The sequence below is a fragment of the Muntiacus reevesi genome, chromosome X (assembly GCF_963930625.1).
Source record: "Muntiacus reevesi chromosome X, mMunRee1.1, whole genome shotgun sequence".
In the NCBI taxonomy this organism is placed as follows: Eukaryota; Metazoa; Chordata; class Mammalia; order Artiodactyla; family Cervidae; genus Muntiacus; species Muntiacus reevesi.
The window spans coordinates 43,404,429-43,430,191 of NC_089271.1; the positions used below are offsets into that span (position 1 = coordinate 43,404,429).

A 25,763-nucleotide genomic window follows, 5' to 3' on the forward strand; every position below is an offset into this window, starting at 1 on the left:
AGAAGTTTTAATTTACAATAACCCAAACTAAATACAACACAGATGTTCTTCAACATTAGAATGAATAAACTGACTTCATCATACAATGGAATAGTCTACTGCAATGAAAAACAAGCTACTGATTCATGCAACAGTATGGTTAAATAGCTTGACAACATGTTGAAGATGTGCTGTGTGATTCCATTTAAATGAAGTTCAAAACCAGATAAAACTGATTTATGGTGATTTAGTTCAGAATGGTTACTGTTGGGAAGGGGTGGGGTGATCGACTGTTCCATTTTTCCTGGAACTGAGGGCTTTCACAGAATGTGAGACTTTCAGGGCTGAAACAAGTCTAGTGTCAAGAAAATCAGATGGTTGGTCACCCTAGAAGCAGTCTTTTTAGGGAAGGGACATGAAAGAGCCTTCTTAGGGGCTGGAAATGTTCAGTATCTTGATATGGACAGTGGTTACAGGAATGAATACATGTGTAAAAATTTATCTAGCTCTACATGTTATATATGCACATTTCAGTGCATAGGTTATACTTTGATTGAAAACTTAGAAAAGAACTCTATTTTTCAAAGTATTAAGTGAAAATAAACTACAGACCAGGGCCATGGGGAGAATATTGGTGGATAACAAAATGAAGGCTCAACGTTCATAATATTTGCCTGTCTTCTTTGATAGGTACTTGGCCTTTGATCTGAAAAGGGTGGAGCAAAACAGTGGTGAACAGGAATGGGGTGCCAGAAAGTGTAAAGGGAGCTTTCATTGTTTGGAATGAGTCTCCCACCTGGAAGATTCACAGAGACCTTGCAAACAATATTGCTGAATCTCAGGCAGTGGAAGGGGAAAATAGAAAAGGCATGAATATTCATTTCTGATATTCAAAGGAGCAAGAGGATAGATTTTGCAAGGTGCTGCATGATAGGAAATATTCTTAAGACAAGGTATTAATAGAATGATTTGTGCACCTCTAGAAGAGGAAGAGATGATCTTAAGTCATTACCGGTGAATCATTTAACAGAATTATTCTAGAATAACTCTTTTTTCTTTGACCTGGTCTTTGGCATTTGTACTTTTTAAAATGTATTGAATGTTTCTGTGGCTTAATAAATGGTTTTTAGAATGTAACACATGTATCAATTACTTCTACCAATTTTTTCAAGCAAATATCTTTATAGATTATATATTATATACTATGTAGATAGCCAATCCCCAGGACTCTGAGACAAGCTACACTCTATCAAAAGTGTTTGCTCCAGAGTAGGTCGCGATAGTGATAGAGATAGCTAGAGAGCCAGGAAAGACATCATAGAAAGAGCAAAATATGGCTTGATTGATTTAAGAAGAGGCTTGGTTGGCTAACATCTAAGTTCAGGAAAAGCTGAGGGCCCTGGGAAGATGAAGTCTACTCTGATGGTCTCTCTTGGTGACTGTCCAAGCTTCAGTAATGCTTTGTCTGGGGACTGCCTCTATTCTGCATTTGAGACTCATGGGGAAGGAGCCACTGGCAACTCATGTCTACCTTTCCTGAGTCTTCTCTTGCCTCCGTTTTCCTCTCCGAACCTGTCTGTGTCAAGGGAAACCTTTCACTGTTTCCTTTTCATTCATGAGATCAAGAGTAATTTAGGAGTCATTTTTGAGGATGGGTTGGATAATCTATGAGTCCTGTTTCTTTTTTAAAAAAAATTATTTATATTTGACATGTACACACTGCTATATTTATTTATTTATGGCTCACCAGGGCTTCCCTGGTGGCTCAGATGGTAAAGAATCTGCCTGCAGTGTGGGATACCTGGGTTCAATCCGTGGGTCGGGAAGATCCCCTGGAGAAGGGAATGGCAATCCACTCCAGTATTCTTGCCTGGAGAATTCCATGGACAGAGGAGGCTGGTGGGCTATAGTCCACGGGGTTGCAAAGAGTCGGACACGACTGAGCAATAACGCATACACACACTGCTGAGTTATCAGACTTCATCACACATGCTGTCTCCCCCACTGGGGTGTTATCTCTCAGAGTGCAGGGGCCTTGTCTAGACAGCCTTATACCCTCCTAGAGTCTAGGATATGTCCTGCACATACCCCTTCAGTATTTTTGAATAAAACTTAAACAAAAAGAAATTTTATCATTCATTTAGCAGTTATCTGTAAAACTATATTCTGATTAAATGGTTAATATGCACTTTGGTTACTTTATTTCTCTTAATGTATGTGTATGGTGGTTTAGTCGCTAAGTCATGTCCAACTCTGACGATCCCATGGACTGTAGCCCACCAGGCTCCTCCTCTGTCCATGGAATTTTCTAGACAAGAATATTGCCGTTTCTTTCTTTAGGGGATCATCCCAACCCAGAGATTGAACTTGGGTCTCCTGCATTGCAGGCAGAGTCTTTACTGACTGAACCCCCTGTGCCTCTTGCATCTCCTACATTGGCAGGCAGATTGTTTACCACTAGCGCCACCTGGGAAACCCATCTCTTATTGTATCTATGTAAAAAAAGGAATTGAGACCAGGGAAGTAAAATTGCCAGGCACCTTGCTTTAAACAAAGCTTCCCGAACACTCTATACCACCATCTAGTGGGAGAAAAAACTCCACTTTCCACCTGACAAGAAACAGGGTTAGCGTATAGAACAATGTCCAGAGTGGATGGCAGCTGAGGGGATGGGAGGAGGACCCGATGGAGGAACTGTGTTTTCCTCTGATTAGCCACGTGATGCTGAGAGTGGTTGCTTTTGGTGCTTGGCGTAACAGCAGAGGAAGCCTTCTTTGTGGTTTTGTGAACAAGCACATCATGATAAACTCTGGGTGCTGTCCTTGGCCACGGCTCTATTTGTGGGCTAGTAATTTAGGCTGTGGGATATTCCCGTCAGAACAATGCAGGTTTTGGAGGAGAAAAGTCATGATTTTATCAGCGTAAGTGCCACAGACACACACCCACACACATTGCAATGTTTCACCCTTTTGCTGATTCCTGGTCCAGTCCAGCCTCCTTGGAAGCCCTTAGATGCAGTGTATTGCCTATGGCTCAAGAGAGGGTCCTTAGTATTAATACAAAATTGCACTTGGCACCTGATGGTGAGCACTGAATCTTTTCATCCAAGTCAACTTTTCTAAGCAACGCCACCAGTCCAGGTTCTGAGGGCCCTGCACCAGTCAGATCCCTCCTGCCTTCAATTTTCATTTCTTTGTTTCTCCTTCCCTGCCTTGCCGGTTTTCTGAGCCAACCCATCAGTTTCTTTTGGCTCCTTTTGTCTCCTCCAAACACACGTCAGCACATCCACACTCAAATACACACACTTGAGGGTGCTGGCCTAGATCCCTGGTGGAAAGTGGCTCTTGAGGAATTCAGAGAATGCACACTGAAGCCATGTGCTGAATGGCCTTGCCGATAGGCAGAGTTGGCATCGGGCCATTTAATATAGAAGAAGGATGAGGCAAGTCTCCCTACCATCCATTCTACAATCTCTCTCCACTTGACTCCTGAAACTCCTATGTGAAAAGAGAACTACTATAATTTTTAAATTAGAAATCAAGACTTCATGTCTAACCGATCATCAGAAAAATAGGGTAGAGCTATTTGGCCCATTCTCGGATGAATCAGCAGTTACATAGATGTCACCTCTTAGTCCAGCTGAAATCACGACAGAGGCTGCTTGCATGGAACACTATTGAGAATTCCGGGGCCACATCTGGGTTTTGTGGGGGAAATAATGCAGGGAGGTATTAGGAAGGTCTAAGATAGTCATGGGATTGGCTAGTGGGAGCATCATAATATTGACTTTACACACAAATGGTTTCTTGGAGGGCTACAGTGAAATGCTATTAGCTGTTAACATCCTGGCATGAATTAAATTATTAATGTCACCTGTCACCTGTCAGGGCTCTAAGGGAATGGAGTCAGAGGATTGGTGAAGTTTTTTTTAATGGCTTATTCTTCCATTTTTTATTAAGGTAAAATTTATATCATGTAAAATTCATCATTTGGACCATTTTAAGGTGAACAATTCAGTGGCTTTTAGTTGTACAACTATCACCACTATCTAACTCCAGAAATTTTCATCACCCTAAGAGACACCATGTATCTATTCAAGAGTCACTCTTAATTCTTTTCTCCTCTCAGTCCATGGCAATGACTACAATATGGATGGGCTTCTCAGGTGGGGATAATGGTAAAGAACCCACCTGCCAATGCAGGAGATTTAAGAGATGCGGGTTTGACCCCTGGGTGGGGAAGATCCCCTAGAGAAGGAAATGGCAACCCATTCCAGTATTCTTACCTGAAGAATTCCATGGACAGAGGAGCCTAGTGGGCTACAGTCCATGGAGTTGCAAAGAGTTGGACCCAACTGAGCAACTAATACTTTTGCTTTCAGGACTCAACCACAGTTTCCAGTCCCCAGGGGTCTTCTGCTTCTACCACAGCATCTATACTCATCAAGGTAGGTGACACTAGATGTACCTGGCAGGTTGCTTTGGACTTTTTAGGCCTCCTAGGATAATCTCTACTGCGTTATGAAGTCTCTAGAAATGAGGGAAAGCGGAAGTCTTCCTTAGTTCAAAGCCCAAGACCAGTTTAGTCACTATCTGTGGAATCCCAAATGTATCTTATGCACCAGGAAGTTCTGTCCTTTGGTACATGGTCCAGGTCCCAGGTGGAGACAGTCTGGGGCCAGTGACTTGAGAGAACTGTGCCTGTCAGCAAGGAAGCAGACAACAATGACAGGAAGAAGTGATGGGATTTTCAAGGGGTTCTGAAACAATTCCTTGTGTATCTTGTTTTACTCTTCCTGGGCACAGGAAGAGTTTTTCTTTGTTTGTTTGTTCCTGAGCACATATTTGAGGCAAAGCCCAGGAGGTCTCATATTAGTCCTTCCCATGTGGCCAGCCTGAGAATGACAGATGGTGGGTACCACAGGCTAGTGCAGGGAGGGTGTGTCTGCAGGCAGAGGGTGTGTCTGCAGGTGCAGAAAGAGGCACAAGGCCATTACACCTAGGGTGTGTACCATGGTGTGGGCTTTGATATCTGTTCTCTGTTTTCTGTTTCTGCCCAGTGTTGAGCAGCTCCCATAAGGTTCTTCCCACCCGAGTCTCCAATTCCTATCTCCCACACCAACTCCAAGACCCGTAGGCTGGGTCCTGCCACTACCTCCCCAGACTGGGAATAACTTGACGTCCTCTGGCTTATTTTCTCCCCATTCCAGGTCAGTGAGATTTGTAAAGTACAAAGTACAAAAGGACCACGTGTAAAGTTCAGTGTCAGATGATGGCCATGTTACCAGCACCTTGACTCCTCTTGATTTCTAAGTAGTTTCCACACAACCATAAGGCAAAGTCACATGGTCTTGCCACATGGTTGAGATATCTAGGGACATGATTCTGCTTTGTTCTGGGTGACTCATCTTGAACATACCAAAGGGAAGGTCTATTAGTGCTCAGAAATTACCTGGGCAGCCTTATGTGCCCATTTGAAGGGGCTAGTGGTCTGGGGACTTCGAGAAACAATCTTGGCATGCCCCTGAGGGATGCCAAATCCTCCAGCCTCATCATGGCAGGAAAATTGAGGTGAGTTCTTCTTTCTCATCTTTGCTAAAGGTGAGTGGCTCCTCAATCTTTTGAGGTGGCATTGTCTGCCTTAAGGGGCCAGGCTGGATGTGCGTGGAGGTACATGGCTATGTTGGTTTGGATAAAAATCAGATGATATCAGCAATGACAGTGCAGGAGGGGACAAATACAGGGTAAGATGTCACCGGCAATGTGCCAAAACTCTGAAGGCAGCCTACTTGTGGGAGTGGGTGAGAACTCTCAGGTGGGAGGAGGGAGTTGCGTTATTGGAGTCTGCTTTCGCAGTGACTTAGGTTTGGTTCTATTTTATGGTGGGAGATGAAAAAGGAAGCTGATTTTCAAAGTAGGGTCTCTGGATCATGAAAGAGGATATATATGGAAGCTTCTAAGACATGGAATATAGAGAACAGACTATGGACATGGGCAGGGGGAGGAAGGAGAAGGTAAGATGAATGGAAAGAGTATCATGGAAGCATATACACTACCATATGTAAGATAGATAATGGAAATTTGCTCTATGACTCAGGGAACTCAAATCAGGGCTCTGTAACAACCTAGAGGGGTGGGAAAGGGTGGGAGGTGGGAGGTGGGAGGGAGGTTCAAGAGGGAGGGGACATAGGTATATCTGTGGCTAATTCATGTTGATGTATGGAACAAACCAATGCAATATTGTAAAGCAACTATCCTTCAATTAAAAATAAAATTGTTATGAATATTCCAGAAAAAGAACAGTGACAGTTTAGGGGTTAGCAAACATTGTAGGTGAGCTAAGCCCCTTTGGGGGAGGGGGCAAGGTTGGTGAGGGTCATCCTGACAGATGTTCAGACCAGAGATGGCAGCTAGGAGCTGTTTCCCAAAGAGTTCCTCAGGGTCACAGCAGAGAGAATGGAGAACGACAATGGGAGGAGTCCCTACAACTAAACCACTTTGTGAAGTTGCTCAGTCGTGTCCGACTCTTTGTGACCCTATGGACTGTAGTCTGCCAGGCTCCTCTGTCCATGGGATTTTCCAGGCAAGAATACTGGAGTGGTTACCATTTCCTTCTCCAGTGGATCTTACCAACCCAGGGATCAATCCTGGGTCTCCTGCACTGCAGTCAGACTCTACTGTCTGAACCATCAGGAAACCTCTTTAGTTCCTGTCTTGTCATAAGCCACATTGTTTCATGACACTGTTTTGTCCCACTTTAGACAAACTACGATTCCTTTTGCCCAGACAGACTGAGATGTGAGCTGGCAATGGTACCCTCCGTTCTCCCGCCCCCCACAGCCAGGACACTCACCTGCACCAGGTCTGGTGTGAGTCGCTTGGCCTGCAGCCATTTCTGGAACCTCCCTGTTTTCCGCAGGACACGCTCAATACTGCAGGTCTTGGGGGCAGCTGCGGAGGCACAGATTCTCCTGTCTGAGATCTTGTTTTGTTGTTTGCTGACCAGTCTTGAGATCTCCACAGGGCGCCAGGTTTTGAAATCATCTGAGTAATTTGCAGAGTAAGAAGGCAAGTCGTCAGGAGGTGGTCCAAGGTGTAAGGCCAGGCCGTTGTCAAACCTGAAAAAGGATCAGCCATTTTCAGATCAGCCTGGGAGCCGGAGAGAAGGAACTAGACCGGGACCAGTCACACTGCCAGAGCCAGCAGAACCCGGGGACAGGGACATAGGGGTTCACGTCTGCTCAGATCCATCTCTTCTCCTTAGACTGGGGTGCTCCAGGCTCTTTCTGGCAAAGGACTATTTTTGTTTTCTCAGGCTTAAGGAAGTTTATATGTGATGTCAGAAAAGGTGAGGGATCTGCATACCAGACACAGACTTAATCTTCTTCACTTAACTGGCTTTCTGTGAAGGCAGCAGATTTACACACGCTGGTATCTTTGATTCTCCTCATGTCCCATCACCACTTTACAGATGTGGAAGCAGGCTTACAGAGCTTAAGTGCCTTGCCTAAGGTCAGATAATATGTGGCTAAGCAGGGGTGCAAACCCAGGGCTCTCTGTCAGCAAAACCCATGATCTTTCTCCTTTGCTACCCTTGTTCTAGTTGCGGCAAGTGGAATCTGGTTCTCTGGCCCCTTGCATTGGGAGTGCAGAGTCTTAGCCACTGGACCACCAGAGAAAACCTGAAACCATAGTTCTTGAAGAAGCTTATACTCCTGCACTGGGGAGAGCAATACCCCCTTCATATCCAACCCCAACGGCCCCATCAATTTTTCTTTCGGTCCAAAGATTTAAGTTTGTGGTCCCAGCCAACTGTCAGGGAACAGTGGCTGTTAAAGGGTCAGCAGACTCAAAGCTATCTGGGATCCAGACTCAAAGCTATCTGGGAGGTGTGTGATTCCACACAATGGCCTGGGCAGTGCTAGATGCTCCCCAGGGGAGAGGCACTGGCCTATTACCATTTGCTGATTTTCTACACCCACCCCACAGTGACCCTTTTCTCCAGTCATCTCTCTAGCTGTGTGCCAACATTTCCATCAGGAAAGAATGCTAAATCTTCTTCTCATTCATGTATGAAAAATTACTAAGAAAATTGTGTATCTTCATTATTATTGAGGGCTATACTGCAAATGAAAATTAGGTATATATGTTATATATTTAATTTCTTTTTTTAAAGTAATTAGCCTCCAACTAATAAAAATAAATGAAAAAAATTAAAAATAAATAAATAAAAATTAATAAAATAAAAATCACCAGGTTTGTCTGCACTAAGTATTTTAGTGGTATGGTAATTATAGAAAAAAATTTCTTTTTAAAAAAATAAATAATTATTTTATTGAAGTATAGTTGAATTACAGTGTTGTGCTAATTTCTATTGTATAGCAAAGTGATTCAGTTACATGTATATATACATTGTTTTCCATATTCTTTTCCAGTATGGTTTATCACAGGATAGTGAGTATAGTTCCCTGTGCTACACAAAAGGACCTCATTTTTAATTTAATTTCAATAAGAATCTTTAAATTCTTATTATTGGGCATTACTGGGCAACCTCATGATAATGAGTTTTCGAGGAACTAGCTCCACATCCTACGTTGTAATTTTTTCTCACTTATATGACACAGTTACCCTAAGAGACTGCAAGCTTTCCTAAGAAGATGCTCTAAGAAACTGTCAGTCAATACCTTCTGTGATACTGGACTGTTCAAACTTCTATGGAAATAGGCACAAAGAATTCTGTTCCAGGACATTGCCACAAATCTGTTTAAAAAGACCAAATGCTAAAAACTTGCAAGGAATCAATTTTACTGGCATTTTTAGGACAATCATGGGAATTGATCCCCACTGGGAGGATAAGGAAGGGCCTAGGGCCCTGAGGCAGGCCTGTCTGTTTCCTGTAGCTGCTCTTGTTCATGAGGGTTCAAACCACTTCTCTCCAAGGGCCTGTAACTAAGGGTCTACAACCAGGTGGCTCTTTTAGATAATAATAATAGCAATACACATTTATGAATCACTTTAGCAATCACTTTGCTAAACACTTTATGTGCCATAATTCAGTTATACCTTTCAACAAACCTGTGAGGTCAGTGCTGCTATTATCATGCAGATAAGGAAACTGAGGCACAGAAATGTTAAGTGCTTTATTCCAAGTCACACAGCCAGGAACTGGAGGAAGTAGCCTTCAGGGCTCCAGAGCTTGTACTCTGAACCACTTTGCTGCTACTTAGTCCTTTACCATCCATTTTATGAATTAGCTCTTGGGAATAGACTGGTAACATTATTAGGGGTTATAGCTGTGTGCTAAGTCCCTTCAGTCGTGTCTGACTCTTAGTGGCCCCATGGACTGTAGCCCACCAGGCTCCTCTGTCCATGGGATTCTCCAGGCAACAATACTGGAGTAGATAGCCATGCCCTCCTCCAGGGGATCTTCCTGACCCAGGAATCAATAGGGAACAGATAGGGAAAGAAGGAAAGGTGACATCATCCACCAATCATGTGCCTTCAGCCTACCCAGTCAGCCTCAGGAGCTCACTCTCTGTTGCTGAACAGCAAGCATTGTCCAGTTCTTAGTGAGGACAGGTCCTGGAGTGCTAATGCTTGTCTGGCAACAGCATTTCAGCTTACCATCTGAAAGTCTGGGATGGGTTTTCTCATAAGGTAGCATCATGATCATTTTTCAAAGTGGAGAAATGTTTGGAAATGAACAAGAACAAGATGAGCAAACACACCTTTGGAAAGAGAGGTGAAGGATGTGAATTTGCAGACCATTTAGCAAAGAAGAAATAAAAAAGGCCAAGAAGTCTGAGAAAAGGGCTCAACACAGAAGAATATACAAAGCAAAAATAATAGTAATAGTAAACATTTCCGAGTGTGCAAGAAGTAAACTCTACAGGAAGAAGTCTCCATTTGGATATATATCCACATATGTTTCAAAATTCTAAAAATTCACTATATTTTTTGACCCAGAAATTTTACCTTTTAGAATTTGTTATAGGAATTAATTATTGATATGCATAAAAGTCTAACCACAAGGAGGTTCAACATAGCACTGTTTTTAATAACATAAAGTGCAAAAAACCCTAGTTGTCCCACCACAGTGATTTAGTTAAATAAATTAGGATTGACTGATGCAATCAAACACCATGAAACCACTAAAAATCAAATTGTGGGGAATAGTTAATGTAGAAAAATCTTCCCGATATATTGTTAGATAAAAGTTTCCAAAAGAGTGCATAATATGCTCACATTTTTGTTGAAAAAATTTTAATCCACACTTAGCAAAAAGGTAGTAAGGGTTATACACCAGAATGTTAATGAAGCAGTGATCCTTGGTGAGGAATTGTCTGAGATCTTTATTTTGTGTTTTCTTTAATCGATATTTCCTGAAGATTCTAAAATAAAGAGATATCACTTTTAAAATAAGGAAATAACTATTTACAATGTAGAGAAAAGGACTATAAACAAGTCTACATTTCCAGACCCATTCACTGGCCTCAGTTTCCTTGCATTGAGAATGTGACTTCTCAACGTGAAGCGTTCCAGACCCCAACCTCCTCTGCCTGGTGATTTCCTGCTTGGATCTGCACATTTCCCTTTCAGGCAGGCACATGTGGAAAATGAATTCTGAGGGAGCTGAAGTAATATCCTGAACTCCAACTGGAACACAAACCTATTTGGGGAAATGCTTCCTGAATTTGGCCATTACTTGCCTGATGAGAAAAGCCTCATTTCTTTCCACTTGGTGAAGAGTCGACTGTAAGATTCATATATTCTTGTTCACTTATCTGGAGGAGGAGGTGAATCTGGAGCTCTTCCTCAGGTGAACCCCTTAATTTCCCTCCCTCCTATCTTAAAATATGTCCGTATTTTCACTGCCTTCTTTCTCTAAGGAGTCAGTCCCACCCACTTCCCCTGTGTTACTGGTTTTATTCATCCCATTTCTTAGGTGGGAATTCTTGAGTTCATTTTCCACATCTCCATCTTTTTTTCCTCTCACATTGAGTTGATCAACAAAATAAGTCTCCAGCTAAATTGACTTGCATCCTTCCTGCCCAGCTTTGTTCTCAATGATCTTTCTCTTGGACGAGGAGAACTGGTCTGCATTACCTGGCCATTCTACACACTGCTTTCCAGAAGATTTTTGCAAAACACTGGCCTCATCTTGTCCCCACCCTATGTGACACCCTCACCATTGCCTGCTACAGAACTCCTGTAAGTAGAAGTCTTTCAATTTTTCAACATTAAAAATGCCTTAAAAATGATATAGTATATATACACACGTTCTTTTGTGTCTGACTCTTTGCGACCCTATGGACTATAGCCCGCCAGGCTCCTCTGCCCATAGGATTTTTCCAAGCAAAAATACTGGAGTGGGTTGCCATTTCCTCCTCCAGTGAATCTTTCCAATGCAGGGATCGAACCTGCGTCTCCTGTGTCTCCTGCTTGGCAGGCATTTTCTTTACTACTGAGCCACCTAGGAAACCCATATATATGCACTACCATATATAAAATAGATCACTAATAAAGATCTGCTGTGTAGCCCAAGGAACTCTACTCAGTATTCTGTAATAACCTATATGGGAATAGAATCTAAAAAGAATGAATATATGTGTATAGATAACTGATTCACTTTTCTATATACCTAAAACTAACATAACATTGTAAATCAGCTACACTCCAATAAAATTTTTTAAAAAACAGTCTACTAGGAAAAGTTCATTTCAACTCCCTGTGATATCTACCATCTCACAAAAGAAGTTCACCATTTTTATTGGTATTTTCTGTTTGTTATTTCTGTTTAGTAACTTAGTGGAATACTCAAGTTTTGGTTAATATAGATTGAAAATAAAATTATTGTCGGTTAATGCCTTCTGCCTGGTCACCAAATCTTAGAAGCCAGGGGCAGAGCCTTGGGGCAGGGCATAAGAGAAGAGGTCTATTACAAAGGGTCTTTGATATTGAAAAGCCTGGAGACCACTGGCTCACAGGTTAGGGTCCCAATTCCTTGGTATGGCATTCAAGGCCCCCTTCCCCTTGCAACCTCCTCCTTGTGCCATGCCTCCACATGGGCCCCATGCTGTAGCCACGAAGGCACACCTCTGGGCCTTTGTTTAAGCTGATCCTTCTACCTTAAGCTGCTCTCCTCCCACTTAATTTCAGTTCATCATCCTTCAGGGCTGTGCTCAGAAGTCCTTTGGGAATTAACATTCTCTCCCTGGAGTTCCCCAAGGTCCTTTACACTTCACTTCTGGCCTGCATCATATCAGGCCTTATTGCTATTTATAACACTGTTCCCTAACTCCTGAACCCCTGGAGGGCAAGGACCAGAGTTATAGCAATGTCATTATAGCCCATCCTGGGCCTTGGCCATAGTAAAGCTTCATTGAACACGAGTGGACAGGGTTGAATTCCAGAGCGTGGTACCATTCTCTGGGGAGAGCCATGTGCATGACATTTATTAAACTTAGCTTTTCCTCTGATCAAGGTAACAACTCACAACAGAAAACTCATTCAGAAACTTTGGAGCAAACTGCCTTGGTTTGAGTCCCAGATATGCCACTTATTAGGTGGTGACCTCGAGCCAATCACTGAACCTTGCTAGGTTTCCGTTCACTATCTGAATCATGGGTGTGAATCACTAACTCCCAGGATTGTTGTGAGGTGAAAATAACAGAAGCTTAAAAACGTTCGTCACATAGTAAGCTTTCTATAAATTTTATTTCCCTGCTGCTATGAGAAATGAACTTGGTAAACTCAATAGTCCTGGGCTACTTCATTCATAGAAAAGAAAACTTTAAAACTTTACGCTCCTACTTCCAAAGGAAATGTTGGATTTAGCATTTAGAGCTGGAATTAGGCTTCACGCCTTCCCTCCTCTCCATCCCAACCTCAACCCGTTACCACTATAATTAAATGGCTTTGCTTCAGCTCGCACCCAAAAACTACACCCTGACTTGTTTTCAAGAAATTCCTGGACCTCATCACATGAAGGGAACGTTTTGCCCCTCAGAGTTATCCAACTGAGATTCTGACCTTATTTCTTCTTTAAAGAACTTCTTGCAAATAGATGTCCCGATGCAGGCGTTACATTTATCAAGACCGAGGAAAGTCCTTCCCAAATTGTAGCTCGTTCGGACTCGGGACACCGGAGAAGGAGAGGGAGAAGCTGAGGAGGAGACAGAGTAGCTCAGGCCGGAGACCCACAGCAGCAAGAACGGCCAGCCCAGGTGGAGGGCGGCAGCTTTGGGCCCCAGCCGGGGCTCCATCGCAGGCTCAGGATTCCAGCTGCACCCACTTAGGGCTGCGCAGAGGCAGGTCTTGGCAAACGAGAAGGGGCTGGCTTTAGGGCGCTGACCCTATCCCAGCTTCACAGGTTTCTGCTGGAGGATGCTAAGGACCTTGGGGCTAATGAGGTTGGGGAGGAGGTGAGGAAGTCCGTGGAGGATGCTGATAAAACCGTTTCCAGAGTTACTCTTCCTCTGCCCCGGGGCGGCTGCTACAGGCTGGGGAGGGGCTGAAGGGCAGATTTCGGGATGGACAATGGCCAGGGCCTCCCTATGCAGTCCTTTTGACAAACACAGGATATCCTGGCTGTGCAGGAAAGGTCCAGGCAGGATGTATGTCCGACCTGGTTTCCACCTGGGAGTTTTAAAGGATCCTGAAGGTCTCCACCCTCCACTGTTTTAATTCTGGGTGTATCTGTCCCTATGGATCACACACACACACACACACACACACACACACACCCACACACACACACCCCAACCCCTCCCCGGCCCCCTGCCGTGGATAATTCGGCCTGCCCCTTCACCAGCCATGTTTGGCTGTGAAAGAACTAGAAGTCAGTTCACCAGCCATTAAGCAGCACATTTTGATTTGAAAGGTGAAGCCTTTTTACCACTTAGGGCAGGGGTCCCCGACTTTTTTGGCACCAGGGACTGTTTCGTGGAAGACAAATTTCCTGTGGACAACGGGGGTGGGGGGATGGTTTGGGGATGATTCAAGCACATCACATTTATTGCACAGTTTATTTCTATTAGTATTACATTGTGCTATATAATGAAATAATTATACAGCTCACTGTAATGGGAGCCCTGAGCTTGTTTTCTGAGCTTAGGTGGTGACAAGAATGATGGGGAGTAGCTGTAAGTACGGGTGAAACTTTGCTCGCTCACCCGCTGCTCACCTCCTGCTGTGTGGCCCAGGTCCAAACAGGCCATGGACCAGCTCTGGTCAATGGCTAAGGGTTGGGGACCCCTGGCTTAGGAAACAGAAAAACTCAATAGAGTTTATGCTTCAGCTCCTCTTGCCTATCTGAGAAGAAAGGAGGGGAAAGGACCCGATGGCTTCTGGTGTGATGGGGAAAGCACCAGAAAGATCCTTGTGCCTGCACCCAGCTGTGTTTACCCTTCTCCCCACTTTCCTGAAAATCCCTCTTCCTTTAGCTCAGCTGGTAAAGAATCTGCCTGCAATATAGGAAACCCTGGTTCAATTCCTGGGTAGGGAAGATCCACTGGAGAAGGGATAGGCTACCCACTCCAGTATTCTTGGGCTTCCCTGGTGGCTCAGCTGGTAAAGAATCTGCCTGCAGTCCAGGAGACCTAGGTTCGATCCCTGGGTTGGGAAGATTCCTTTGCAAAGAATATGTCAACCCACTCCAGTATCCTGGCCTGGAGAATTCATGGACTGTATAGTCCATGGGGTCGCAAAGAGTCGGACATAATTGAGTGACTTTCACTCCCTTCTTAGTGGCCAGGCTGACTTGGTGGGACTGGATGCCCCAGGATGGCCTTCCTCCTGATACCAAGATAAGGTCCAGAGCATGAGGTAGATGGCCGTGCTAAATAAGGCAGGCTTGGGTTGAGAGAAGGGAAAAGGGAGTCAAGAAGAGGCTGGGGATGGCCTCTGAAGAACTGGGGAGTTTTGCTAAAGATTGGTAGGGAGAGCAGGCTAAGGGCAGTTCTCTGATGGTGAAGCATGTGCACATTAGCTAACTGTATATCCTCCTCAATGAAATGTCATTTTTTTGTTGTTGTTGTTATGAAGTTGTGAGAATTCTTTATATATTCTAGACACTAGTTCTGTGTTGGTTAGGTGGCTAACAAATATTTTGTCCCAGGTGGTAACTTCTTAGAAGGCAATGGCACCCCACTCCAGTACTCTTGCCTGGAAAATCCCATGGACGGAGGAGCCTGGTAAGCAGCAGTCCATGGGGTCGCGAAGAGTCAGACATGACTGAGCAACTTCACTTTCACTTTTCACTTTGATACATTGGAGAAGGAAATGGCAACCCACTCCAGTGTTCTTGCCTGGAGAATCCCAGGGATGGGGAAGCACAGAGTCGGACACAACTGAAGTGACTTAGCAGCAGGTGGTAACTTGTCTTTCATCTTCTTAACAGGGTCTTTTGCATTTATAAAAGGTACAGAAATACCAAAAAATGGTACAGGGTTAAGTACAGATCCCTGGAGAAAGTGCTAGAAATGATGTTCTAGATTCAATGTGATTTAACAAAACATATATTACATCAGGTTTCTCTGGTGGCTCAGTGGTAAAGAATCCACCTGCAATGCAGGAGACATGGGTTTGATCCCTGGGTGAGGAAGATCCTCTGGAGAAGGGAATGGCTACCCGCTCCAGTATTCTTGCTTTGATAATCCCATGGACAGAGAAGCCTGAAGGGCTACAGTCCATGGGGTCGCAAAGACATGAGCAACTGAGCGCACATTCACATTGTACTTACTGTTACCTCAAGGCTTTAGTTTAGGTCCTGCAGATGGTATCAGCAGCAGGGGGACCAAGAGCTCAGGAAAGTTGGTCATGGAAAATACAGCAGCAGCTTGCTACACCAGGGACTTGATTCAGCTCCTGATATCAGGCACTGATTAGAGTTACCAGCTGTTCCAGTGTGCCCAGGGCTGTCCTGATGTTAGTCCTGAAATCTCAGGTAACCCCTTAATCTTGGGAAAACTCAAATGATTGATCACCCTAGTACTGGTAGACCTCCCATACGAGGCATACGAGATGACATTTCAGGTGTGCCATTTGGCTATTAGACTAAAAAATACCATTAAAGGTTGGAGGTCTTGAGAGACACTTTGGAAGGAGACCTATAGATATCACACACACATACACACACACACACACACACACACACACACACACACAGAGGTTTTTAAAAATTTAGTTAACTTTCACATTTTCTCATTCATTAAATATTCTTCTATGAGACCATTTATAAATACTCTATTCCACTATATAGGTATAGCACAATTATTTAACAAATCCCTTGTTTTTGACACTTTGGTTGCTGATGGGTAGGATTTTGACAGAAGAAATTCCTCAGAATGATGAAAAACAGATTTTTTCCCCTCACTTCAAAAATGCCATGAATTGTAATATCCACTATCAATTGAAGTAGCAGCTTTTTAGAGGAAAAATATAAGAAACATGATATCAGGTATCCATTTAAAAATGATCGAGATTCTCCTTATAACTTTAAGTATCTGCTATTTCCCTTTTTCAAATCCAGACCAAATTTTGAAAGTGTTTTTCACATTTGGAGTCTGAACATTCTCCTGAGTTGCTGTTTCCATGAACTCACTGCTTTTCATAATGTTCACATGATTCTTGGTCTCTTTGGTACATTTAATTCAGTGACATGGAAAGTATAGCAGGTAAGATTTTCAGTCTATATGTTCATATGTGAAGACATACAATTTTACATTTTATAATTCAACCTGATTTCTACTTTGAGCTTTCCATTCTGGATTGCTGGAAAAACTTAGCATGGTTATATCTTGAGTTCTTCCCTCCTCTTCTGGAATTTCTTTGTGGCTCTCTGGGATTTACTCAACATTCAGCCACTGGATGGAGATATTTGGTACCACTCTCCCTTCTAATCCCTTCAAACTCTACTTGGGACACATGCTTTAGCCTGCAAGACTGCCATCATGCCTTTAGATATAACTTGAGTGTCACTTTCTTTCTGGAATTTTGCCACTCCCTTACTCAGGTTCAATCTCTGGGTCGGGAAGATCCTTTAGAGAAGGGAATGGCTACCCACTCCAGTATTCTTGCCTGGAGAATTCCATGGACAGAGGAACCTGGCAGGCTACAGTCCATGCGGACACAAAGAGTCTAATATGACTGAGTGACTAACAGTTTCACTTTTTCACTTTACCTTTTTGTTCCTAGTACCACCAGGAAGTAGAGCCAAGATTCCCTCTCTTTTAGGTCATATTTGCTTTCTTCCCTGCCATGTTCTCCCTCTGAGCAGATGAGAAGGGGACTAACTCTCTGCTTGAACTGGTAAGGGGTGGGAGAGGAAGAAAGAGGAAAGGACAAGGGTAACAAAACACAGGTTCCTGTCTTCAAATGATTTTCTGTCACACAAAGTGTAACAGATTGTGCTTTCATGACTTATTTGGTGGAACCATAGTTTCACTTTTTCCCCTAATTGAGTTATTTGTCACTAGAAGTTAAAGATCTTCTCTTAAAAGTCCACCAGATCCTGTGACAGATAGAGTCTTCAGAAACTGGCAGCAGTTCTTCATGACATATGCTCCATCAGGGCAGAGATCTTCCCCTCTTGCCTCAAGCATCCAGAGCAGTTTATAGCATATGTTGCCTCATTTTAAGTAAAAATTAGGTATCCAAAATTAATATACAGTTGCAATGACAATTAGATGAACCGATCCCTTTTACACATTGTGAAATTCTCAGTCACAGGCAGCAAAGAGCCTATCATCACTTCTGCCTTAATTCTGAGGCTGACAGTTTTGTGTGATCTTGAATATAAGGTGCTTTCTAATTTCAGAAACGTTGAAGATTTTTTCTTTTTTTTTAAATGTGTGACTCAGGATTGAAGAAATCTGCAAGGCAGCCGACAGCCAGCAGGAGGCACAGTAAGAGCAGTACTTTGATTTGTTTAATCCCAGGGGTGGGAGTGAGTGCATGGAATTCTCCAGGCCAGAATACTGGAGTGGGTTCCCTTCTCTAGGGGATCTTCCCAACCCAGGGATGGAAACCAGGTCTCCCGCATAGCAGGCGGATTCTTTACCAGCTGAGCCATTAGGGGGTGGGACACATGGGCAAACGGTAAGATGAGAAGGATAAATGAAGGACCCCACTGAAGGGGCCCTGGCTAGCAAGCCAATGATTTGGAGTGGCATATGGAAGGTCAATGTGAATGGTGTGGGCTGGGTTGATGTGTAAAGAACACTGGGCAGGCCATGACACGGAGCTGATTTGAAGAAATGGTGCCCAAGGCCAAGGAATGAAAGCAAAGGGATGAATGTGAGAGGTCATAAGATATATAGTCTTCATGACTTGGAAACTGAGTCAGTGAAGAGGATAAGCGAGAAGGAAGAAGTCACGGAATTTCAGAGTTTTCATACCTGGATGTCTGGGAAAATATAATACTCTTGACAGATGTCACAAATGAGGAAGAAGAGTTGGTGTTGGAAGACAAAAATCCTGGTTTTGGATCTTTGAATTTAAAACATTAACTGCTTATGTATGTCTTATTAATTGATCTCAACGGGCATGATTGCTTTAGAATATCAGAATGTGCCCAACTAAATTATTACCCAGTCCCTGTATTTCCATCTTAATGATAAAGCTATGGCTTTAGATTTCAATAATATCTTTCTGAAATCTAGTTATACGGTATTATTAACATTCTCCTGATGTATGTGTGTCAGACTAGTGATGTAAAAAACAGTAAATGAGGGGATTTCCTGGCATTTCAGTAATTAGGACCCTGTGCTTTCACTGCCAAGGACCTAAGTTCGATCCCTGGTAAGAGAACTAAGATTCTGCAAGCTGTGTAGCACTGCCAAAAAATAAAAAAGCCAATAAAAGAAAAAAACCCAAAACATTGTATATATGTACCACATCTTCTTTATCCATTCCTCTGTCAATGGACATTTAGGTTGCTTCCATGTCTTGGCTACGGTAAATAGTGCTACAATGAACATTGGGGGTGCGTGTATCTTTTCAGGCTATGTTTTCCCCTGGATATATGCTATACCAATTTACATTTCCACCAACAGTGTAGGGAGTTTGAAATCAATATTTACACAGTGCTATATTTAGAATGGTCTTCCCTTGTGGCTCAGTGGTAAAGAATCTGCCTGCCAATGTGGGAGATGCAGGTTTGGTCCCTGGATCAGGAAGCTCTCCTGGAGGAGGAACTGGCAACCTACTCCAGTATTCTTGCCTGAGAAATCTGATGGACAGAGGAGCCTGGTGGGCTACAGTCCATGGGATAGCAAAAGAGTTGGACATGACCTAGCGAATTAACAATATTTAAAATGGATAGCCAACAAGGACCTCCTGTATAGCAACTCAAGGGGACTCTGCTCAATGTTACATGGCAGCCTGGATGAGAGAGGAGTTTGAGGGAGAATGGATACAATATATGTATGGTTGAGTTGCTCTGCTCTGCACCTGAAACTGTCACAGCATTGTTAATCAGCTATCCTGTAATATAAAATAAAAATTTTTTGAGAATAAAAATCAATAGAAACAAGTAACAACAACAACAAAAACAGTGAGATGAGCTATTATGGTATTTTTAAAATTTATTTATTTATTATAATTGGAAGCTAATTACTTTACAATATTGTAGTGGTTTTTGCCATACATTGACATGAATCAGCCATGGGTGTAGGTATTTTCTTGATGAACCCTATTGGCCTTTACTGATCTCCATTGCCTGTTGTGAAGTGCTCACAAACAGTAGTTTTGCTCAGTAGTCTAGTCTAGACTTTCTAGAGGCCACCCTAAAAAAAAACCCAGTATATCTGAACATCTTCGTTCCCCTGGCATCTCCCTTAGTCAATGCTGTGGCAGCTGTGGAGATGCACTGCTCCATCGTTTTTCATGAAAGATCCACGCTGAAGAGTGTAGTTAGCTGATGCTCTCCAACTGCTGTGCTGTGCTTAGTCACTCGGTTGTGTCTGACTCTTTGTGACCTCATGGACTATAGCCGGCCAGGCTACTCTGTCCATGGGGATTCTCCAGGCATGAATACTGGAGTGGATAGCCATGCCCTCCTCCAGGGGATCTTCCCGACCCAGGGATCGAACCTGCCAACTGTTAGCACATCAGAATTCAGCTCAACTTTTGAGCTGAGGCTACACTGTTTCTGGGCAGCCGCTAGTCAATGACTGAGCACAGTGAAGGTAGTAAGGTCTGGCTGCCCCTGCCCATCAGAATTCCTTTAAAGGGGAAATCTGTGCTCCAGGACTCCCTGTTGGGGTGGCTGAGGCCTTGTCAGAGATGTATTATGGTTTGAGGTGCTCCCTGCCCCAAATTGCCTCCTCTCTCCTTATCTTTCCCTTCAGACATCTGCAAATCCATAAACCTCATGCACTCTCAGCTGCTTCTCAGAGTCTGCTTCCTGGAGGGCCCAAATGACACAAACGTGATTCTTCTATGCTCTCTAGACATTGGTCTTAGGATCAAATGTCTAAATTTTTTCTTTTTTGGGGGGAGGGAGAAAACAGAAATAATTTGTTTAACATGAAGTCCCAAAGAAGAGATCTCATAATTCCCTCAGCTCGCTTGGGCTTTGATTCTTTTCTCAAAATTCTTTCTAAAATTTTTCCCTTGATATAAAAGATGACAATGGTGTTCAGCTTTCTCTCTGTCAGCACCATCTGCTCCAAGGTAGTAGATCTATACGTTTGTGTTTCTTCTCTGGATGACTATTGTTAAAAATTTGTTTCCCTTAGCATGTTAACCATCCCTAGTTCCCCACTTTAAGATTTTCCTGACTAGGACTTCAAGATCACAAATAGTACCTTACAGTGTGGAGACTTCTGTAGTTTTATAAAGCACTATCACATGTATTATTCCACTAGATTCTTATAAGAAATTTATGAAGGATGCAAAGTTAGTAATTATTATTATAGATGAGGAAACTGAGGTTTACAGATGTTTAATGGACAACTAGGGGTTCTTAGGTGGCACTAGTGGTAAAGAACCCGCCGGCCACTGCAGGAGACACAAGAGACCCAGGTTCAATCCCTGGGTAGGGAAGATCCCCTGGTGGAGGGCACAGCAACCTACTCCAATATTCTTGCCTGGAGAATCCTGTGGACAGAGGAGCCTGATGGACTACAGTCCATAGGGTCACGCAGAGTCGGACATGACTGAAGCGACTCAGCACGCACACACGCACACACACAGTGGACAACCAAGGTCACACAGCTAGTACATACCAGACCTGAAGCTTGAACTCAGCTTCTCTGAAGCGTAACACAGCATACCAGGTACTCTACGACAAAGCCTCTTAAGATGTGGTTTGAGTTTGTACTGATGGTTTCAGGGAGTCTAACTTGCATTCCCAAATGTACAGAAGCAGCACTGGGTTCTCAGAAAGCTTTCCACCTTGCCCACATACCCAAGGAACATGGCATCCTTCTGAATCCATAATGTGGGACCAGCCTGTGCCCTCTTTGCTTTACACATCAGGGACCAATGCATGAATTGCTGGTGCCTGTGACTATCTGTATGTTATCATGAAGTGTCAGCAACTTCAGATGTCCAGGGCTCACCCTAGGAGAGGTTGCCAGCCATTGGGCTTCTTGGTTATTGTTTCTCTTCCTGCTTCACTCTGTGTTGTTTTTCTCCATTCACCATCACCCTCGTGAGGCTGGTTTTAATTTCTCCCTGCTTTCTTATTCTGGCTTCCGTTTTGGATGTTTTCCTCTCATCTTGCAAAAAAAAAAAAAAAAAAAAAAAAAACCACCAAAAACCCAAAACAAAAAACAAACCAACAGAACCCTACTTCCTCTTTAGTAAATTAGCTCCTAGAAGATGTTCCTCAAACTCTGCCACCTCTCCTGAAACCAGGCGATCAGGTATTCTTTTTTATATATCTATAGTATTCCCAATGGTCAGTGGCTCAGGCAGGAAGGCAAATCTAGATATCTCCATCAGGCTGTTGGAAGCCATTCTACATTGCTTGTAATCCTTGTAGCAAGAGAAACGGTTATCTTTTATGACTTCTGTGAACGCTCTGCTCTGAACAGCTCATGAAGCTGACCTTTTGAAATCTAGGTTCCTAAAGAGTTCTGATTGCTTTCTGCTTTCAAGGTGTACTTTGATGCTGGACACTTGCTTCTTTACCTGACGGAGAGGAAAGAGAAGGAACACTTGAAGGAGCCTAGGTTACTTTTCCAAATATTCTGTCCTCTTTTCCCAAGTATTAAAAGCAATACATCTTCTTAATAGAAATTGGTGGGTGAAAAAAATTAAATGTTAATGGTTCTGGGAATGAACTTTAACATTTTTTCAATACATTTATACCATACTTGTGCTTTTTAACTTAAAAATACTCTGAAATAATTTTCTGGGTCATTATTTTTCTTAAAGGAGAATTCTTCATGGATGTATGATATGTGCCATAATTTATTGAACCAGTCCCTGTTATTAAGACATCTGTTAGAAATTATGAAGGATTTAATTTCTCAAGTGGCAAAGTTCCAAAACAAACTTTGATTTTATTCCTGAAATCTTTGGGAAGGTTGATCAGATAGGGTATTTTTAACTGCAAGCAACAGAATTTTCCTACTGTTGTTGTTGAGTCACTCAGTCTTGTCCGACTCTCTGTGACCCCATGAACTGCAGCGCACCAGGTTGCCCTGCCCTTCATCATCTCCCGGAGCTTGTTCAAACTCATGTCCATTGAGTTGTTGATGCCATCCAACCATCTCGTCCTCTGTCATCCCCTGAAATTTGTCTAAATACCACAAAATCTATTACCTCATGTAAAAAGTTCAGAGATTTAGTGGACTCCAGAAGCTCAAACACATCAAAGAGGCAGGATCTTCAGTGGTTAGGACTCTGCCCTTTCATTGTTGAGGGCCCCGGGTTCAATCCCTGGTCAGGGAGCTAAGATCCCACAAGCCACATAGTGTGGCCAATAAATAAATGATAAAAAAAAGAGACAGAATCTTGCCATCTCTCCACTTAGCATGTTAAGTGAGTCAATTTTCCCTCCAGGTTGGCTTTCCTGGTCATAAATCGGTGGCTGCAGTTTGGGGCATTCACATTCAGACATATCAACTCCTAGTGGAAGAACAGGAGACATCTCTTAGAGCAAGAAATTGTTTCCCAGAATCCTCCAATCCTCCCTTCAGATCTCATTGGCTAGCACTGGATCACATCCTACCTCATCACTGGGAAGGGGACTGAATTTACCATGTAGGAGTCCATTTTCTTGCAGGGTAGACAGCTAAACCAAAACAAGGTGTGGTTAGTGGGGGAAGAAAGTGGGGAAATGAATGACTAGTACTGTCTTGCCTTGGGTTCCCCAGAAACAAACTCTAAACAAGGATTTGAGGAGTGAAAGGTGATCTCAGGAAATACAGGTTGGGGAGGAGGGAGCAAAGATAGGGAAATGAAAGAAGCCAAAAGAGTATATTGCCAAGTTAGCTACCACTGTGGACAACTGAGGTTCAGCCCTGTTGGGGAATTCTGGGAGATACTGGAGAGCACACACGTTGGAGTTACTCAAACTGAGGGTCAGTGAGCGGGGGTGTTTATAGACCAACTCTCAGCCACCGTTGATTGAGGGATGCTCTCAGGGATATTAACTCCATGGTAGTTCCAGCCTGCCTCATACAGACTGTCAATAGTCAGAAGAAGATCTCAGGCAAAGTGCTGCAGTGTTTGAATTTTGATGCCATCAGTTAGGATGGGACTGAAGGAAGCACCGAGGGCAGGTGGACTGGACATCCACAGTTTCCAATGGCTGGTGAGAAGCCAGCAGTGTGTCCTACCGTGGGCACCTTGGGAATTGCTTCAGGGAAGCCTTTCATCCTCCAATGTCAGGGCTGGTTAATAGAGCAGGAAGAATCACAGAACCTTAGAGCTGGAAGTAATCATAGCAGTTATCTGAAGTCTAGGGTCTAGACTAGTTTAACTTCCTTTGCTATTTTAACTGGAGCCAAAAGAGGTCAACTGATGAACTTGGAATAAACAAGTGGCAGATCCTCGGGTAGGAATGCTGATAGGACTAGTGTTTGGGGGCACTAGCAGAGCAGGAGTATTAATTTGGGGGCAAGCAGTTCAAATATTGAAGTCGTTATTATGGAACAATTCAGAATTCTGTTATGTTTCCATGTATTTATTTTACAATTTAAGTTGAATTTATCTTGAATTAGAGCATATATGTATGGGGCATATATTTTTAGGGCTTTGTGCTTCTTCTGACGGAGGAGCCTGGTAGATTGCAGTCCATGGGGTCGTGAAGAGTCGGACACGACTGAGCGACTTCACTTTCACTTTTCACTTTTGTGCATTGGAGAAGGAAATAGCAACCCACTCCAGTGTTCTTGCCTGGAGAAGCCCAGGGATGGTGAAGCCTGGTGGGCTGCCATCTATGGGGTTGCACAGAGTCGGACACGACTGATGCGACTTAGCAGCAATGCTTCTTCTGAAGTTCCTGACCTAGACTTAAACCGAGGGATCTGGGCTCAGTCTATTGAGCACCACCCTACATATACTAGGCTGCTCCCCTCAAGGGAAGGACTTCCACTGCTCTGCCCCAGGGCTGCTGTCAACGCCAAGTTCAAACGGGTCTGGGGCCACCTTGATCTTCTGAGAGCATTGTCCTCCAAGTTGACTCAGCATCAAGAATTGAGCTGCTCCATAAAGAAGAATGAAATAATGTCATTTGCAGCAACACAGATGGATCTAGAGATTATATTAAGTGAAATAAGTCAGAGACAAGTATAACACGATATCACCTATATGTGGAATCTAAAATATAACACAAATGTACTTATCTATGAAAGAGAAACAGACTCACAGACATAGAGAACAGACTTTTGGTTGCCGAAGGGGAGAGAGGTGGGGAGGGATGGACAGGGAGTTTGGGGTTAGCAGATGCAAACTGGTATATATAGAATGAATGAACAAGGTCATTCTATATAGCACAGGGAACTATAGTCAATATCCTGGGATAAACCATAATGAAAACGAGTATGTATATATAGGCTTCCCTGGTGGCTCAGATGGTAAAGAATCTGCCTGCAATGCAGGAGACCTGGGTTCAATCCCTGAGTCAGGAAGGTCCCTTGGAGAAGGGAATGGCTACCCACACCAGTATTCTTACCTGGAGAATTCTATGGACAGAGGAGTCTGGTGGGGCTATACAGTCAATGGGGCATGGGGTCACAAAGAATATATATAATCACTTAGTTGTACAGAACTAAGTTGTACAGAACTAAGACATTAACACAACATTGTAAATCAACTATACTTCAATAAAATAAATGATAGAAAAAGAAAGTGGAACTTCTGAGTGGGAAGATACATGTGAATGACCCTCAGTGTTTCTTGAAGTGTGTTCTATGAGAAAGCACATCTGTAAGAATGCTCATAGGTTTTACAAGAATAATGGTTTCTCTGATTGCATAAATGTGGTTTTTGTTGCTGTTGTGTTTTTTTGTTGTGGTTTTGTTGCTGCATGGCTTTTTAGAGCTCTTGAAATGTCAAAATGTTCTATGAAATTCCAAGAGAAAGCAATAGTATGCAGTTTTGTACAAGTTTTTGAACAAAGAACACTTTGTAGCAGAAACTTTCAAAGCTCATGTTCCTCACATCCCCTCAGACATGCTAAGATGATCTCTACCTAACCAGTCTTAGGTTGCCTGAGTCCTCTTATAATAGGGAAATCTCCGGATGAGGAATTGAGACCTGGGCTATGTTTTCTTTCCCAGTGGGACATGGTATTACTGATGTTGTCATAAAGTATATTTGTAGTTT

The 25,763-nt window shown here is 43.2% G+C and overlaps 1 protein-coding gene across 1 annotated transcript in view; it reads right to left on the minus strand.

The window, feature by feature from the left end:
* Window positions 1-13,338, minus strand: part of DIPK2B (divergent protein kinase domain 2B) — a 44,986-nt gene extending 31,648 nt beyond the window's left edge. The window contains exons 1-2 of the mRNA XM_065915688.1: window positions 13,011-13,338; window positions 6,832-7,096 (exon numbers count right to left, since the gene is read on the minus strand). Coding sequence (XP_065771760.1) covers window positions 6,832-7,096; window positions 13,011-13,243 — 498 coding nt within the window. The 5' untranslated portion in view covers window positions 13,244-13,338. The remainder of the gene's footprint in view (window positions 1-6,831; window positions 7,097-13,010) is intronic.
* Window positions 13,339-25,763: the final 12,425 nt, after the last annotated feature.